At 27.2% G+C, this 17,044-nt stretch overlaps 1 protein-coding gene across 1 annotated transcript in view; it reads left to right on the forward strand.

Annotated features, from left to right (window-relative positions):
• Window positions 1–17,044, forward strand: part of LOC100197343 (repetitive organellar protein) — an 84,836-nt gene that overhangs the window by 35,778 nt on the left and 32,014 nt on the right. The window contains exons 4-8 of the mRNA XM_065820749.1: window positions 3,014–3,122; window positions 5,445–6,423; window positions 7,800–7,875; window positions 9,511–9,627; window positions 11,949–12,079. Coding sequence (XP_065676821.1) covers window positions 3,014–3,122; window positions 5,445–6,423; window positions 7,800–7,875; window positions 9,511–9,627; window positions 11,949–12,079 — 1,412 coding nt within the window. The remainder of the gene's footprint in view (window positions 1–3,013; window positions 3,123–5,444; window positions 6,424–7,799; window positions 7,876–9,510; window positions 9,628–11,948; window positions 12,080–17,044) is intronic.

Raw genomic sequence — 17,044 nt, forward strand, 5'->3', positions numbered from 1 at the left:
GTATTTATATGGTGTAGTATTTGCTGAAAGAGAAAATGATCAGACAGATGTGTGGTGTGACACTAGCAAGACAAGAAAAGAAGACATAATCTTAGACAGATTAGAAAAAGCAATGTATTGAACACTGTTTGTTAGGAAAGATTAAAGTAATTTTCAGGTATCAATATGTAGTGAGGTAACATCTTCAGTAGAAAATGGTAGTGATAGAAGTAAAAAATCTTGAAGTGCCTTACATATTGTATGAATGAGCTTTAAGAAAAAAGAATGCTCTAGATTGTTTATATTAGAGAAACAGCAAAAAGGGGGAAGGCTAATACCTGATGATGATAATGATGATGGTGATGATCATCATCATCATGCCTTCCTCTGTTATATTGTTTCTCTATTATAAATAATCTAGAGCATTTTCTTCTTCTTAAAGCTTATCAACATCAACAGAAGATGATGATGATGATGATCATGATAATGATGATGATGATAATAATGATAATGCTTATGATAATGATGATCATTATCATCATCATGATAATAATGATGATTACGATGATCATGTTGATCATAATGATGTTTATATATGCATATATATAAATAATATAACATGAATTTTGAATTAAAAAAGTACACTTTAGGATGTGTAAATGTAACCCCAGTCACAAACCAGGCCCCGGCCCTAGCTATATTTTATCAATCCTGGCCCGGGTCAAATATCAACCTTGGGCACTTACTAAATGGTGGTTGCTTACAGACTTGTTGGGAGTAAATCAGAGGAAAAGAGAAAAAAAATTATTTTAATATAATTTTCACTTTTATTGTGAAATTTTTAATTGTTGTAATAGTTTTCAAAATGCCTGCATTCTATTACAATTAATATATATATATATATATATATATATATATATATATATATATATATATATATATATATATATATATATATATATGTATATATATATATATATAACCCTCGGAATTAGGAATAGTGAGGTCGGCAATAAATTGCCGACCTTGAACTGTTAGAGGTCGGCATAAGGTTGGCAAAAAAAATTTAACATAAAGGGGTTACCATAAAACATGCAAGCAAGGTCGGTGAATTTTTGCTGACATCAAACACTTTGAGGTCGGCAGTTAGGTCAGCATTGCGGAATGCTAACCCTAATTCCGAGGGTTTATATGTATTAGAGTGTCCCAGCTGCCCCTTATATTCTAAAAGAGATTTTTTCATATTCTTAAAACTTTCTTTTGGTTCTCACAAGCAACTTGGTTAAATTTTTTCAAAATTTTATTGGATTTAGGGGGAGCACAAAACCCTTGAACACTTAACAGGTCCCTAATATTTGGAAAAAAAAAAGTTTTTCAAAAGTATGTCATCTTGGGTCTTAAAAGAAGCGAAATTCTATAAAAGTTTTAAAAATAACAATCATTTTATAAAAAATTTATTAAGATTTTTGTGGTAATTGTTATCAAAAAAATATACTGATTTCATTTTTAGTTATAAAAGTTTTTTTTCTGCAATAAACTGTGAAATAATAATTTTTTAATAAAATGATCATTGTTTTTAAAATTTTTATAGAATTTTGCTTCTTTTGAGATTCAACATGACATACTTTTAGAAAACTTTTTTTTCGCAAATATTAGGGACCCGGTAAGCGTTTAAGGGTCTTGTGCTCCCCCTAAATCCAATAAAGTTTTGAAAAAATTTAACTGAGTTGCTTGTGAGAGCCAATAGAAAGTTTTAAGAATATGAAAAGATCTTTTTTAGAATATAGTGGGCGGATGTCACACCCTACTATATATATATATATATATATATATATATATATATATATATATATATATATATATATATATATATATATATATATATATATATATATATATATATATATATATATATATATATATATATATATATATATATATATATACAACCCGTAGATGTTGTCCGAAAGTTTTTTCCATATTTTGTTGACAAAAAGTAAAAATTAAAATGCAAGACCGGAATTATTTTTTTTTATTAATTGAGAGACTGCCTGCCCCAACCAAACCCTCAGTCGATGTAGCAACACTCCCTTGCGGGTCAGGCTAAAAGATAGTAGATGTAGCAGCACTCCCTTGCGGGTCAGGCTATTTGTCAGTCGATGTAGCAGCACTCCCTTGCGAGTCAGGCTATTTGTCAGTCGATGTAGCAGCACTCCCTTGCGAGTCAGGCTATAAGATAGTCGATGTAGCAACACTCCGCGCATGATTTACAGTAAAAAATAAAATAAATAAAAACATTTTATTAAAAAAATTAAAAATAAAAACATTTTATTAAAAAAAATAAAAACATTGTTTATATTGTTAAAAACATTCAGAATGTTTTTAAAACATTCTGGTCAATTAAATTTGCGTTTTTGCGGTTTTTTAAAAAAACGATTTATTTGTAATTAAATTAATGGTTTTTACTTTCGTCCAACACGCAAATGTTGGACGAAAGTCAAAAGTAATTAAAAGTGACGTGTTGGCGTAAGAATCACTTTTTTCCTTCCGCTCTTCCCTAAGACAACAAACTATAGATCTATATATATATATGTATATATATATATATGTATATATATATATATATATATATATATATATATATATATATATATATATATATATTTGATTTAACAACATTCTGCAATATTGCTTGCTGAAGAACCACAAAGTGTTCTTCAGCAAGCAATATTGCAGTAGTTGGATAAAATATAATAGCTTTGGAGCTTTGGATGTTTGAAAACTCTATAAAATATTACTGTTAAATTCTAAGTTTTGAATTTGTAATTTTATTTCAACAGATGTTCTATCTTTGTAGTAAAGTTTTATCATAAAAATTTAATTATAATCTGAAAAAGTTTTTTCTGATTTTTCAACACTTTGTTTTGGTTTGTATATATGAATAAAATATATGAAAATGTTTGAGAGCGCAAATTTAAAGCTATTATTTTTGTCTTCTTCCATTTGGTTCAATAATATATTTCTTATTTTTTAGTATGATATTTTACTTTCCAAAAATAATGAAGACACAATTGTAATTGAAAATAACAAGGTGGAAATAGAAAGTCTTCAAGCTCGCCTTTTAGTTTTAAAATCTTCAGAGAGTAAGTTTAATATTTATTGTTCTTACTTTTTAGTTTTGCAAAATAGTTTAAGATATTTTAGGATATTTGAAGGTGAGAAATATAAACTTGCTTCTCTTCTTCTTGAAAAAGATTATCCCTGAATATTGTAAAGTTCACCCATATTTGTACACATATTTTTTTACTTATTTTTTTATATTTATTCACTATATTAAAAATAAACTTTCTCACTTTTCCAAATTGTATTTAAAGTGTTTTTTCATTGTTCTCTGGCTAGTGTGGCTTGTTGTAAACATCTTTAAACTAACTTAGTCAAAGAAAATATTAAAATTACGATATATAGTTGTAATTATTGGACACTACTTGGAAAGTAATGGGCAATAATTAACTATATTTTGAGTAATTTTTAATCTTGAAAAAGTTATTTAAAAAATAATCGTTTGTTAACTTCTTTTAACAATGACTGATGTAGTAAATCATTTATTAAATGCTCTTTCAAAAAATTTATAAAATGACTTCTAATGTATAAAAAACAAAAGTAAATTTATTTGTGGTGCAGTAGACTGGTGGTGGAGCACCTGGCTCACAATCCTTGAACTAGAGGTTTAATGGCTTAATCCTCTATTTCAAGGTTCAAATCTCGAAGTACTGTGCTCAGCCTGTTTTTCTGCACAGCAACTTTGTTTAACAAAGTTTAGGCTTAGAGATTAAGATTATGAGATAAAAAAGTAGTCTTTTTGACTGTAGTAAACCCCTCTAGAGCCTTAGAAAGTTGAATTTAATAATGATAATAATAATAATAATAATAATAATAATAATAATAATAATAATAATAATAATAATAATAATAATAATAATAATAATAATAATAATAATAATAACAATAATAATAATAATAATAATAATAATAATAATAATAATAATAATAATAATAATAATAATAATAATAATAATAATAATAATAATAATAATAATAATAATAATAATAATAATAATAATAATAATAATAATAATAATAATAATAATAATAATAATGATAATAATAATAGTAATAATAATAACTAATAATAATAATGATAATAATAATAAAAATAACTTTAATAATAATAAATACTTTATAATTTTTTTTCTAATTCACTTTCTTAATTTTTCTTATTCACTTTTTTATTACAATTTGTGTTTTGAAACACTTTTTTTATATGGTTGAATGCACGAGAAATAACTTTATTATTGGCTGGCCAAGTCCATTAACCTAACCCTTTTGTTGTCGTTAAAAGATAAAAATGTAAAATGTTTATCAATTTTACCAAATGTTAATCCTACATATATCAGCAAGTGTTTTTTGAGATTTCGATACTTTATATGCACCAAGATGTATTAAATTTTTTCTGGATAGGATTTCATAGATTAGAATGTCATTTTTTTTTCTTTTTTGAATATGTATAAAAAAGTTCAACATAAATCAAAATGTTTTGACTTTCTATTTTAGGTTTCAGTTATTTTATGTTCAGATGTTTTATGATAAATATTTTAGTAAAATACTGTTTTCTTTGTGTTATTTATTTACTTTTTAAGAGTAATAAATTCATTTTAAGTTTTGCAGATGGTTGTTATTATTTTGCTCATTCTAGTTTATTCACTTACGGTTGTGCCAGATCAATTTTTTTTTGTTGATCTTATTAAGAAGAGCAGTGAATAAAAGTTTCATCAAAGATTACATAAATTTTTTTTTTTTTTGATCTTATTAAAAAGAGCAGCAAATAAAAATTTCATCAGAGATTACATAAAGCTTTTTTATAATCTGCAAAAGATTTTAGGTGACATTTTTATTGATTTTGAATTGTTAAGGACCGTTGTGGGACTACTGTGTGTAGTTAAGGTTGTTAAGGACTGTTGTGGGACTACTGTGTGTAGTTAAGGTTGTTAAGGACCGTTGTGGGACTACTGTGTGTAGTTAACTCAATTTTAAAATTTTTTAATTGTATATTGTTGTTAAAGCACAACTTTATAATTTAGAAAGTTGAACCTTGACAAACAAGGTTGCTGCGCTGAGAAAAAAAGCTATACTTCCAGGGATGTGGTGGGAGTTGAGGTGATTACCAGTTGTTTACATAGTGAGCGCGCTATCACTACAACATGCATTCACAGATCCATGCATTCACAGTGCGCTATCACTGCAACATGCATTCACATACCATGCATTCACAGATTCATTACCATGCTTTTTATAATAACTTGGTTAAAACAATAAATAGTTTCATAAGTTTAAACATTTAAGCTTTTTTTTCTCTATATATGTATATTTTATAATCAAAAGTTTATAAAACTTAGTTTAATTTGTAGGCATTATTGAAGATTTAAATCAAAATGTTAAAACACTGAACTCACAGTTGGAGAATGAAAGACAAACTTACAAGAACGAACTTGAAAAAGTAACAGAAAGCCATGATAACCAAGTAGCTTTAATAAACCAAGCACATGCAGACAAGGTAGAAGCTATACAGAAAGACCAAGAAAATCATGTAGCTTTATTAAAAGAAACACACAAAATAGAAGTGGAAAAAATAATTAGTGAAAAGCATGAAAATGAAAAGTTATTGAAAGAACATCACAAAAAAGATGTTGATGAGTTAACAAAAGCAAAACAAGATCAAGAAATATCACTGAAGCTTGCTCATAAAAACGATGTTGAAGAATTAACAAAAGCTCTCAAGGATACAGAAACTTCATTAAAGATGGTACATAAAGAAGAAGTTGAAAGTTTAAAAAAAGAGCTTGTAGATCAGGAAGTTTTGTTAAAAAATGCCCATGAATCAGAGGTTAATATATTGAAAAAAGAGCTTGTAGACCAGGAAGTTATATTAAAAAATGCCCATGAATCAGAGGTTAATATATTGAAAAAAGAGCTTGTAGACCAGGAGGTTATATTGAAACATGCCCATGAATTAGAAGTTAATAAATTTAAAAACGAACTTAAAGATCAAGAAGTTTTTTTAAAAACATCACATGAAAAAGAAGTCGGTAATTTGAAAAACGAGCTTAAAGAACTCAACACTGTGTTAGAGCAATCACATGAAAAATATGTTGAAAACTTAAAATATGAACTTGAAAATCAAGAATTTATGCTTCAAAAAGAGCACACAAAAAATGTAGAAAGTTTGACAAAAAATTATGAAGATAAAATCTTTTTATTAGAATCAAATCTTGAGGAATACAAAGTAAAAATCAATAACATTAGTAAGGAAGTTGAGGCACTTGAAAATGATTTAAATGAAACAAATAAAAAATTATCTACAACAAATGATTTGCTTAATGATACTAGGTAATTTCTATATGTTTTTTTAAAATCTTTTTAATTACTTTTGATTTTTAAGTATATGAATATATACATTCACTTTATATAATGTAAGAGTAATCACTTTTATAGGTAAATTGTTTTATATGTAAAGTTGTTTATTTGAATTATTCATTAAAATAAACATTCAAATGTAGTTGAAAAAAAAAATTACAGTTGCACAAATGATCAATTGTTGTTGAGATCCAGATTGAGGAATTATTTCAATTTATTTCATCATAAAATAAATAATGAATATATTGTATATTGGATTGATAAGAATCTGGTAGTGCAAGTGATTTCATGCACAACATCCTTATGATATCTATAATTTTCTCAACAATACTTCCTTGCTTCAATACTCAATATTCAATATTTATTTTTAAAGATTTTTATTTGTAACAAAACTGTTGCAATTGTAAAGGTTTGTACAATGAAAATTTGGTGCTACTTTATTGTGATCTTCTTTGTTGGTTCTTACTTTATTGTGATCTTTATTGTTGATTCTTACAATGAAAATTTGGTGCTACTTTATTGTGATCCTTGTTGTTGATTCACAATGTCTTAATAATCAAAATTATGTAATTTTTTTTTTGTGGATTGTTTTTACAATTAGGTAGGAAAAACATTTAATTAACTACAATAACATTTAATTAACAACAATTAAAAAACATTTAGTTAACTACAATTAAGTAGGAAAAACATAAAACATAAACATTTAGTGTTATAAACAAATAAAAAATGTTAATTTAAGTACAGTAATTTATGTACAGGTAATGTAGGTGAATTTGTTTTTATTTGTTTATATTTATAACTGTACTAAAGACCTTTTTTTGAATAAGAGATTTTTAAAAATGATTGACATCTTTAGGCTTGGGTTTACTAATATTAATTTTTTGAAGTTAGGACCCAGTTTCATTGGGCAAGCTGACGTACTTGTTAATCTGTCACTGTATAAAATAAATTATGTTGAGCTAAAAATTATTTATTTTTGTCATAATATATTACTTAAATATATTTACATATTTATTTAATAATATTTGCAAATCTATTTTTATGCATACATAGTTTATTAATTTTGAGTTTAAAGATAAGGTTGTTAAAATGTTTTAAATATCTTTAAAATAATTTTGACATTAAATCAATTGTTTATTTTTGTATTCTACTGAAAACTTTTGAATTCATGTTAGGTCTGAATTAAATACTATATATAAATTGTATATTAAGCTACTACTCTGATTGGCTAAATAATTTTGTTTATTATTTAATATTACAACAAGAACATTCAACATTCTATACATTATATTTATTGAATAATAATTTATTCAGTGATAATAATATTATTATTTTTACAAATATTATAGAAATACATTGAATAAACAAAATGCAAATGTAATATCATTGGAAGCAGAGAGGATTGAATTAAAAGAAGAAATTGTGGTATAAATATTATTTCCATATTTTTCTTTTTTGTTATCAATGTTATGTTGTTATTATTCAGAATATTATAAAAGATAAAAAATAGTTTTTGTATCTTCCTCAAGACTTGAATAAAATATTTTTATTAAAAACCTAAGGAAGGTTAAAGTAGCAGCCCCCGGGTTTTATTAGGGTTGGCATTCGGCAATGCCAACCTAACTGCAGACCTTAAAGTGTTTAAAGTTGGTAAAAAATTGCCAACCTTGTTTCTATGTTTTATGCTAAAATCTTTATATCAAATTTTTTTTGCCAACTTTATTTTTCCTAATTCCGAGGGTTGAAGTAGGTTGTTTTACTTTTTCATTATTTATTAATAACATTATCAGTGGTTTGTTGAGATTGAATGTGTTTTATGTTTGGGTATCAACAAATGTGATGACTTGTGGTAGTTTGGACCGTCATATCTTTTTGTGTAAGTTGATTCTATGAAGTCTCTTGGCCATTATGTGATGTCACTGCAAAAGAGCTAAATCAACTCAATTTGTAAACCTTTTGAGTTTAGTTACACAGTTAATTAGTTGATAGTCTTTTAAGGTTATGTCTGTCAACCCAATAGTCACAAAGATTGAGCCATGCATGTTACATGTGAATCTGTAAATAGCAATCAGTAAATAGTATAATTTTAAAATATTATTTAAAGAAGTAATAAAATGGATATGGTAAATTTTGATAAAAATAAAAGATGAAAATAATTAAAAATAAAAAATAGTTTTGTTCTTGCTAGGTAACACTGGGTGCTCTAAATATATAACAGTTCTACTAGTTTTTAGGTCACATTAGCTTAATTTAGGTCACATTAGCTTAATTTAGGTCACAGCTCAATTATTTTAAGGTTATTGTTTATTTGTTAATAAAAAAAAAATTGTTACATAAAAAAGTTGTTGAATAAGTTATATAAAAATTTTTTTCAAAGTTTAACATTAATGATTCTACACTTGTGTGGTTTAGATGGTTTTCTATGTTTTTTTCTTGTTTACATATGACATTATGGAAGAACTAAAGCAACCATTTACAACAACCGGTTGTTCTTTCTGTTTTCCAGATCGGGGCTGAGTATTTTATTGTGAAACAACTACCAATAATATTTACAGCTAAAGTTTACATTCTGCAGTTACCCACAATTTTGTGTTTCTTATCTTATATAAATTACTTTCACTGTAGTTTACTTTCATTTGCCCTACAACAGTTATATATAAAGTTTCTATAATTAAATGTTATATTAGTTTTAAAAAAATTTTCAAAACATTTAAATTAAAACTATTAGACAAGTTATAAAATAATTTGTTTGCTCTATAAAACTACTTATCTAAGCCATGAACTCTTTTTGTTTGCGCTTCAAACCCCTTTAAACCTACTTAATTAAACTGGAATAATAAAAAATTTTAGAACATTAGAAGTCAGTAAATGTTGACAAACCTTTATTAATTAATATTTTTTTGTGTAAACAATGTTGTGAATTTAAAAAAAAAAAATATTATATTGTTAATGTAACGACTATTTGAACAATAATCCTCTGTACAGCTACCTCATTATAATAATCACCCCTCTGTTAATATGTTTTATCTAATTATGATTATTGTTGTTGTTTAATTTCAGATTCTTCATGGCATTCATGAAGAAAAAAGCAATTTGATTTTGAATTTACAAGATAAACTTTCAGAGGTTGAGATTTTGTTGTTAGAAGAGAAAGAGTTGTGTCACAAGCAAGAAAAGGTTATACATTTGTTTGATATTAAAAATAAATTAATTTAGTAAGAAATCTAATGGGTATAGTATATATGGGAAATATATTTTTTGTGGTTTGAAATATATAAGGTAATCTAATATTGTTTGGTTAATTTTTAAATAAAGTATATTACTGGTCCGTTATAGATCTTACTCATCATTATTGTCATTGTCATTATCATCATCATCATCATCATCATCATCATCATCATCATCATCATCATCATCATCATCATCATCATCATCATCATCATCATCATCATCATCATCATCATCATCATCATCATCATCATCATCATCATCATCATCATCATCATCATCATCATCATCATCGTCATCATCATCATCATTAATTTAGAGTTCTTATTTTTGTGCTTGCACAGTTTTTAAACATTTTTTATGCTGTTTTTCTGATATGAATTCGAAAAGCTTTTCAATGTAGTTTGTATTTCTTCAAGTTTTTATACTGCTATCTTTATCTTAATCATATGAAATTGCTTTCTACATACCCAATCTTCTGCTGATACCCAATCTTCTGCTGATACCCAATCTTCTGCTGATACCCAATCTTCTGCTGATACTCTATCTTCTGCATCTTTACATCAATGAACTAAATCTTTCCTGACATACTCTATAGCACTTGTTATTACACTATTTCTAGTCTCTGTCTAAAGTCATTTCTTATTTTCTCATCTTATAGATTCATACCACACAATCATAATCTTCCCTGTTTTTTTAAGATGCTGGACACCAAGTATCATTGCTCTATTTTCAATGCTATAAATCAAAACTTGGTACATTCTTGACTTAAAAATGCATAACTTTTGTCTTATTTATATTAATCCTAAATGCTTTTGTTTTTATTTATATCAAAATTTTGTAATCTTTTGTTTTTTAAATTTATTAAAGATCTATATAAAGCTTTATTACAAATAATATTTTCATTCCAAAATTTTATGTGTGCTCAACGTTCTTTTTACCTCTTAGCTTTTCCACCTTGCTCTTTAATTAAACTTTCTCAACATCTTTCCTCTTTTTCCATTTGCTTTATAACACAATCAAAATCAATTAACTCAGGATTGAGCTTTGTATACAGCTTGTTTGTATTTGTGCATAGCCATGCAATACATCATTTTCAATTTTTTTTTTAAGACATTTTCTAAATTTTTTTTACATTTAATAAAATTTTCTTCTTTTTTTTCTACTATTTAAATCACTTCACTTTTCCACCACCATGACTTCTCGTGTCTCTGATGGTCATGTGTTCTTCCACATACTTCATCAGATAATTCCAGAAAGTTTTTTTATGTTTTCTGCATATTGTTTTAATTTAATTTCTACTCCTAATTTATTTTCTTCTAAAAATGGTTATGTATTTTATCTTTCAGTTTACAAATTTTATCTATACTCATGAAGATCTCTTTTATTTAGATTTACCAGCAGTTTCATTTCATAAATAACTGATTTATACTGTGAACACAAGCTTCAATTTAAATAATTTTCTGTCTTGTCTCAGATAGCAAGATTGAAAATCTTTGTTTAAGAATACACTCTATTTAAGAATGTAACTCTATCGCTAAAAGTGTACACAAGTTAATGTTTACTGCTTGATCAGATTGGTGTTTAATATTTTAAAATCCATATGTTTTCAAATATGTTAAAGCAGTCAAAAAAAAGCGGTAGAAAAAAAACTCAAAAATTTGGCTGAACAATTTTTTACCTTTGTAAAGTAAACTAATGTTATATATCCGAATTTAATATTTAGATATTTTTATCTCCATGAGCGTTATAAGTATTTTTTTTCCACAAGAAATACAAATATTGAAATTAAAGTTTTAAACAGTTTATTTATATCTCAATAGATTTTTTAATTTTAGTATTGAAAATCTATATGTAATTGTTTAAATGCATTTAATTTTAGTTAGAAATTTTTAATAATGGGGTTTAATATAATTAATTTGATTTTAATAACCCCATTTGTGTGGTTACCCTAATATTATGGTTTACTTTACCTTAATAATATTATGGTTTACCTTAATTTTTTCACAATGTGAGGTTGGTAATATTATGTTCTCAACAACAATTGACAGTCACTATGGTACTCGTAATGTTTAACTTTATTTGTTGCAAGTATGCATTACATTAAAAGTTTATTTTTATTTTTAAGTATTATAAATTAAGTATATAATAAAAAAGTCATTTTTTTAATATTTCCATCACTTTAAACCACTTAAAAAATCTCACTTTATAACTTTTACTGTTTTCCATAACTTAATATGGTATTAAATATATTTTTTTGTTTTTTTTAGCAAATTGAGGAGTATAAGGTTTTAGAAAATGAAAAAGAAATTATTGAAGGTCAATTAGTTGACATTAAAAACGAACTTGATTGTACTAAGACTGAGTTAGGAAAAACAATAGAATTGTTGGAATCAACTAAGTAAGTTGTTATTGTTAATTTATTATTATTTTAATTTATTTATTTTTAAGGTGTATGCTTGTTTAGGAATCTTAAATTATTATACATTTAGTGAACATTTATACCATACCAACAAAATCTTGCATGTATATATATATATGTACAGGCATAGACATAGTTATTAATGGCTGATGGTTGCTTTATAGACATGAAATTTAAAGTAATAAATATTAAACAATGAATATTAACAACTGTCAAAGTAACATAAGCCTAAGGTTGATGTAGCATCACTCTCTTGCATGTTCTTGCAAGTTAGTCAGTTGATGTATGTGCTGAAGTCAAAATATGTTTAAATAAACAGTAGAGTTTGCATATTGTTAAATAAAGAAGTTATATTCATTATAAAATATGTCATGTGTAAATTAAGATTAAAAATCTCAGTGCAAAAGAACCAATGATTTATTTTTTCTATTTAAAAGTTAAATTCACTATAATGTTTTTTTTTCCCAAACCATTTGCTAACTGATACATTTTTTTGGGTCCATTTGACAAAAAACTTCACTTAACTAGGACTTTGGCTTTGAATGGCATAAAAGTCCATGTAATAAAATATCAAAGCTTGTAACATTAAAAATTCAAACCTTTGAATGCTTTAAAATTAAGTATCTTGCGTAGTATTTTATTTATAATAATTTATCAAACTAAAACTTCATTTATAGCCTCAATTTTGTACAGGTTAGATCCCATTCTATTTATTAATGACTATTATATTTTAAATTCAAAAACATCAAATAAAATTCAAAATGTTAGAATATCAAATACTTTTGTGTTAAATGTAGTTTAACAAATAAATATTTTCACTGATATTTTCGAATTGGTCAAACTTTCATTAAAGTCTATTTATTAAAAAAGTTTAAGCTAAACAAAACTACAAATTTTAACAGAGAAATTCAAAATACCAAGTTTCCTAACCTCCTTAAGTCAGACAAAAAAAGTTAAAAAAGTTTGACATGAAGAGAGCTTTGCTTAATTAGTTAAGCAAGGACAAAAAATAATCCTCTTCAGAGTCCGAGTTAACAGCTGCTGATTATTATTAGTTATGTGCATTGTTTATTGAAACTTTGGGAAGCGTTTCCACAAACAACAAAATGTAATGTCACTAGTTTCATGCCTTCATGACCAGGTTTTTACTGATATAACAAACGCTTTTCTACAAATATATGTCATATATGTCTTTTTAATATTGAGCACTCTTTTTACGACTTGTATTATTATTATAATACAAAACAGCCTTAAATATCAATATGTATTATACATGTGTATATATATGTGTGTGTGTGTATATATATATATATATATATATATATATATATATATATATATATATATATATATATATATATATATATATATATATATATATATATATATATATATATATATATATATATATATATATATATATATATATATATATATATATATATATATATATATATATATATATATAAATTAGTAAAAACACTTATCTAATTTTTGATTACTTCAACACTGTGTTTCACCATCAGTAGGTTCATCAGGAAAAGTTCTTCCTGATGGTGAAACGCAGTGTTAAAGTAATCAAAAATTAGATAAGTGTTTTTACTAATTTATTGTTGCTCTGTTCTTTTAGAACATTGAACACTCTGTTTGTAGAATACACTAACATAATTTATATATATATATATATATATTTATATATATATATATATATATATATATATATATATATATATATATATATATATATATATATGTATATATTGTGAGAGCAATAAGTTGATAAAATCTTTTTATTACTATTCCCAACCAATTTTATATTCATCGATAAATTTTAAAACTTACATAATAATGTGTAATCATAAATTTTAAAACTTACACAATGTGTAATCTTAGCATTCAACAATTTATAAAATTTGCATTATAAAATTTGCAACCCCCTCAAATTGAGGGGGTTCAAACTTTTTTTGGTCAGTTTTTGAACGCTTAAAAGTCATTGTGTGAATTTTAAAATTTATTGATGAATATAGATTTAGTTAAAAACAGTAAAAAAATTATTTTGTCAACTTAATGCTCTCACATTCGGGGAAGATGTAGTCAAAGTTTTATAGCGGTTCTCAAAAATATATGTAAATATATATATATATATATATTTTTTTAATTTTATAAATCTTTATTTAAAATTGATTAGCATTACAAGTAATGAATTGTACAATTTTATCTGTCCTTTAACATCAATAGTTTGCTAAGAATACAGGGGAGGAATATTATTTATGCATCGAAAAGGCAGTAGAGCTTCCAATATTGCTTGGGAGGTAGAGGTCACTGACGCCATCACGAAGGATTCGGAGGTATTTTTGAATAAAAGTTTTTTGGTAAGTAGTTGTTTTTGCAGTGTTAAGAGCATACGGGAATCTATTAGGGTTTCTGCTGTTGGTTTGAGTTAATTTAGTAGTTATAGGATGGCATGGGTCTGCAAGGAATATTAATACAGATCCTGTCAAGTAACTCTTCAATGTCAAAAATAATATTGAAGCTGCTTGAATTGGTTACATCAATTCCAATAATTTGTAGGGCATTTTTATGAAAATGTTGGATCTCTCTTTTTGCAGCAGCACTGCAAGAAGTGAGAATAGGAGCACTATATATCAAGTGGCTAATAGCGTAAGATTGGTAGACCTGTAAAAGGTTTGGCTGAGTGTGACCAATTTGCTTAAGACGTCTGAGCAGATATGGTACTGATTTTATATTGTTGTGAACTTTTGTCCATTGTTCATCCCAATCAATATTCTCATTGAGCATGATTCTAAGATATTTGTGGCTGCTGACTATTTCAAGTTCAGTATTATTGAGTACAATGGATGGTAAAGCTTGAATTTCGGAGCATCTGGGAATAATTCTTATGATTTTACATTTCGGGCCATTAAGTTTCATTCCATTTACTTTTGACCAAAGAGCGACGCCATTAACAATGGATTGAGGCAGGTTGGTAGGAAATTTATCATTAATTATATAGGTCAGTATGTCATCAGCATATTTTTCGAGGATGGTTTCAGGTGGAAGATAGACATTAATGTCGGAAATAAATCGAATAAACAGGATTGGACCTAGAACACTACCTTGAAGTACACCTGCTTCGATACATTTCCAGTCAGTGGTGTGATCATTTGTTTTAATTCTTTGTTGACGATTAGATAAGTAAGCTGCGATCCAAGAGGTGAGCCAGCTAGGTAGAATGTTCACTAACTTTAATAGTAACTTGTCATGACTGACAAGATCAAAAGCTTTTTCAAAATCAAAGAATATTGCATAAATTGATTTGTTGTTATCTTTCGCATGACTCCAGTCCTCTATAATTTGAATGATAGCGTCCATCGTACTTCGGCCTGGAAGGAAACCGAACTGTTTGTTAGAGACCCATATGCGCTTGGTGTGATGGACAATGAATATGGTAATAATACGTTCAAAAACTTTACATAATGCGGATGTAATGGCAATTGGTCGATAGTCATTAGACGATTGTGGGTTAGAAATTTTTGGAATTGGTGTTATGTTTGCTGATTTCCATTGGTCAGGTAGGTAACTGTTTTCTATGAGGCGGTTAAATAGGATGCAGAGTGATGCGGCGATTTCAAAGCAAGCAGATTTGAGTAAAAACGGAGAGAGATCATCTGGTCCTGAGGAACCTGGTTCGAGTTTGCTGAGTTGGTTGACAATGTTATTAAGGGTAAAAATGGGGGTAGTAGGCGAGTTTGCCTCTCGGTTAATGAAGCATGAGAGGCTGGGTTGTTTCTTGCCAGTCCAAACACTTTGAAAATGATCATTTAATTGGTTTGCTAGTGTCTCAGAGATAGGGGTTGTGATTTTACCTTTATCAGCAAGACTGATTTCACGCCAAAAATCTGTTTTTCCAGTAGTGAAACGCCTGTTATAGATTCTCTTTCTTTTGGTAATTAGTTTACTAATTCGATTTGCAAGTGCTTTCCACTCTTTGTAGTACCCGGAGAAAAAGAGTTGTTGATGCTCTTTTATAAGGCCTTGAATAAGTTGTGTCATCCAAGGCTTAGGGTTAACGAGCGTTGTTGATTTTAGAGGTTGGCAGATGTCTTGGGCAGAGAGTATAGAATGATAAAAGTTGTTGCAAGCAACTTGTATTTCATACGGTGAATCAACTAAGATTTCAGTATTGGTAGATCGTATCAGTACAACAGTGTCAGCCATTCTACCTGACCGGTAAGCAACCTTGTGGGGAACCGGGCGAGTAGATTTATAGAGATTTAGAGGAGGTTGACTAACTACAACAAGGTGATCTGAATTACCAAAACTAGGATGAGTGTTCGACACATAGCATTTAGGGGCGTTACTCAAGATGATGTCAAGAATAGATGTTTTTCTGGTGGAGTGTGTGTTGAGATGAATGAGTTGGTGAGAACGACAAATAAAGTCAGTAGGGCAGCCATTTAGATCCCCTGCAAGAAATATTAGTGGTTTATTGCCGATTGTGCAACGAGTTATGGCTGGTTCAATGAGTTGTGCAAGTTGATAAGATGCATTGCGCTGCTCACTTTTAGACCAAACCGGAATATAGGCACATATAACTAGGCAAGAAGAGTATCCTCAGGGGAGTAATTTTGGGTACACACGAGCGATTGTTAGTTCGATTTCTTGTTTAGGCACCAAGTTAAATAATGTAGTTAATTTTATTTTTTCTATTTTATCTGAGTATTTTTGGTTTATAAATATAGCAGTACCACCACCCATGCGATCTTGACGTTCAGTGCTTATGCAAGTGTAATTATTATTGATTTGGGAAAGAATAATTTGCTTACCGCTGGGGTTAAGCCAGGTTTCAGTGAGAAATTGATTAAAAATCTCAATTTTGTTACAGAGTGAGCGCATATTAGTGGTACAGATGGTTGGTAAGCGATTGGTGTTGAGATTAATGCT

This window comes from Hydra vulgaris, chromosome 15 (genome assembly GCF_038396675.1).
Source record: "Hydra vulgaris chromosome 15, alternate assembly HydraT2T_AEP".
In the NCBI taxonomy this organism is placed as follows: domain Eukaryota; kingdom Metazoa; phylum Cnidaria; class Hydrozoa; order Anthoathecata; family Hydridae; genus Hydra; species Hydra vulgaris.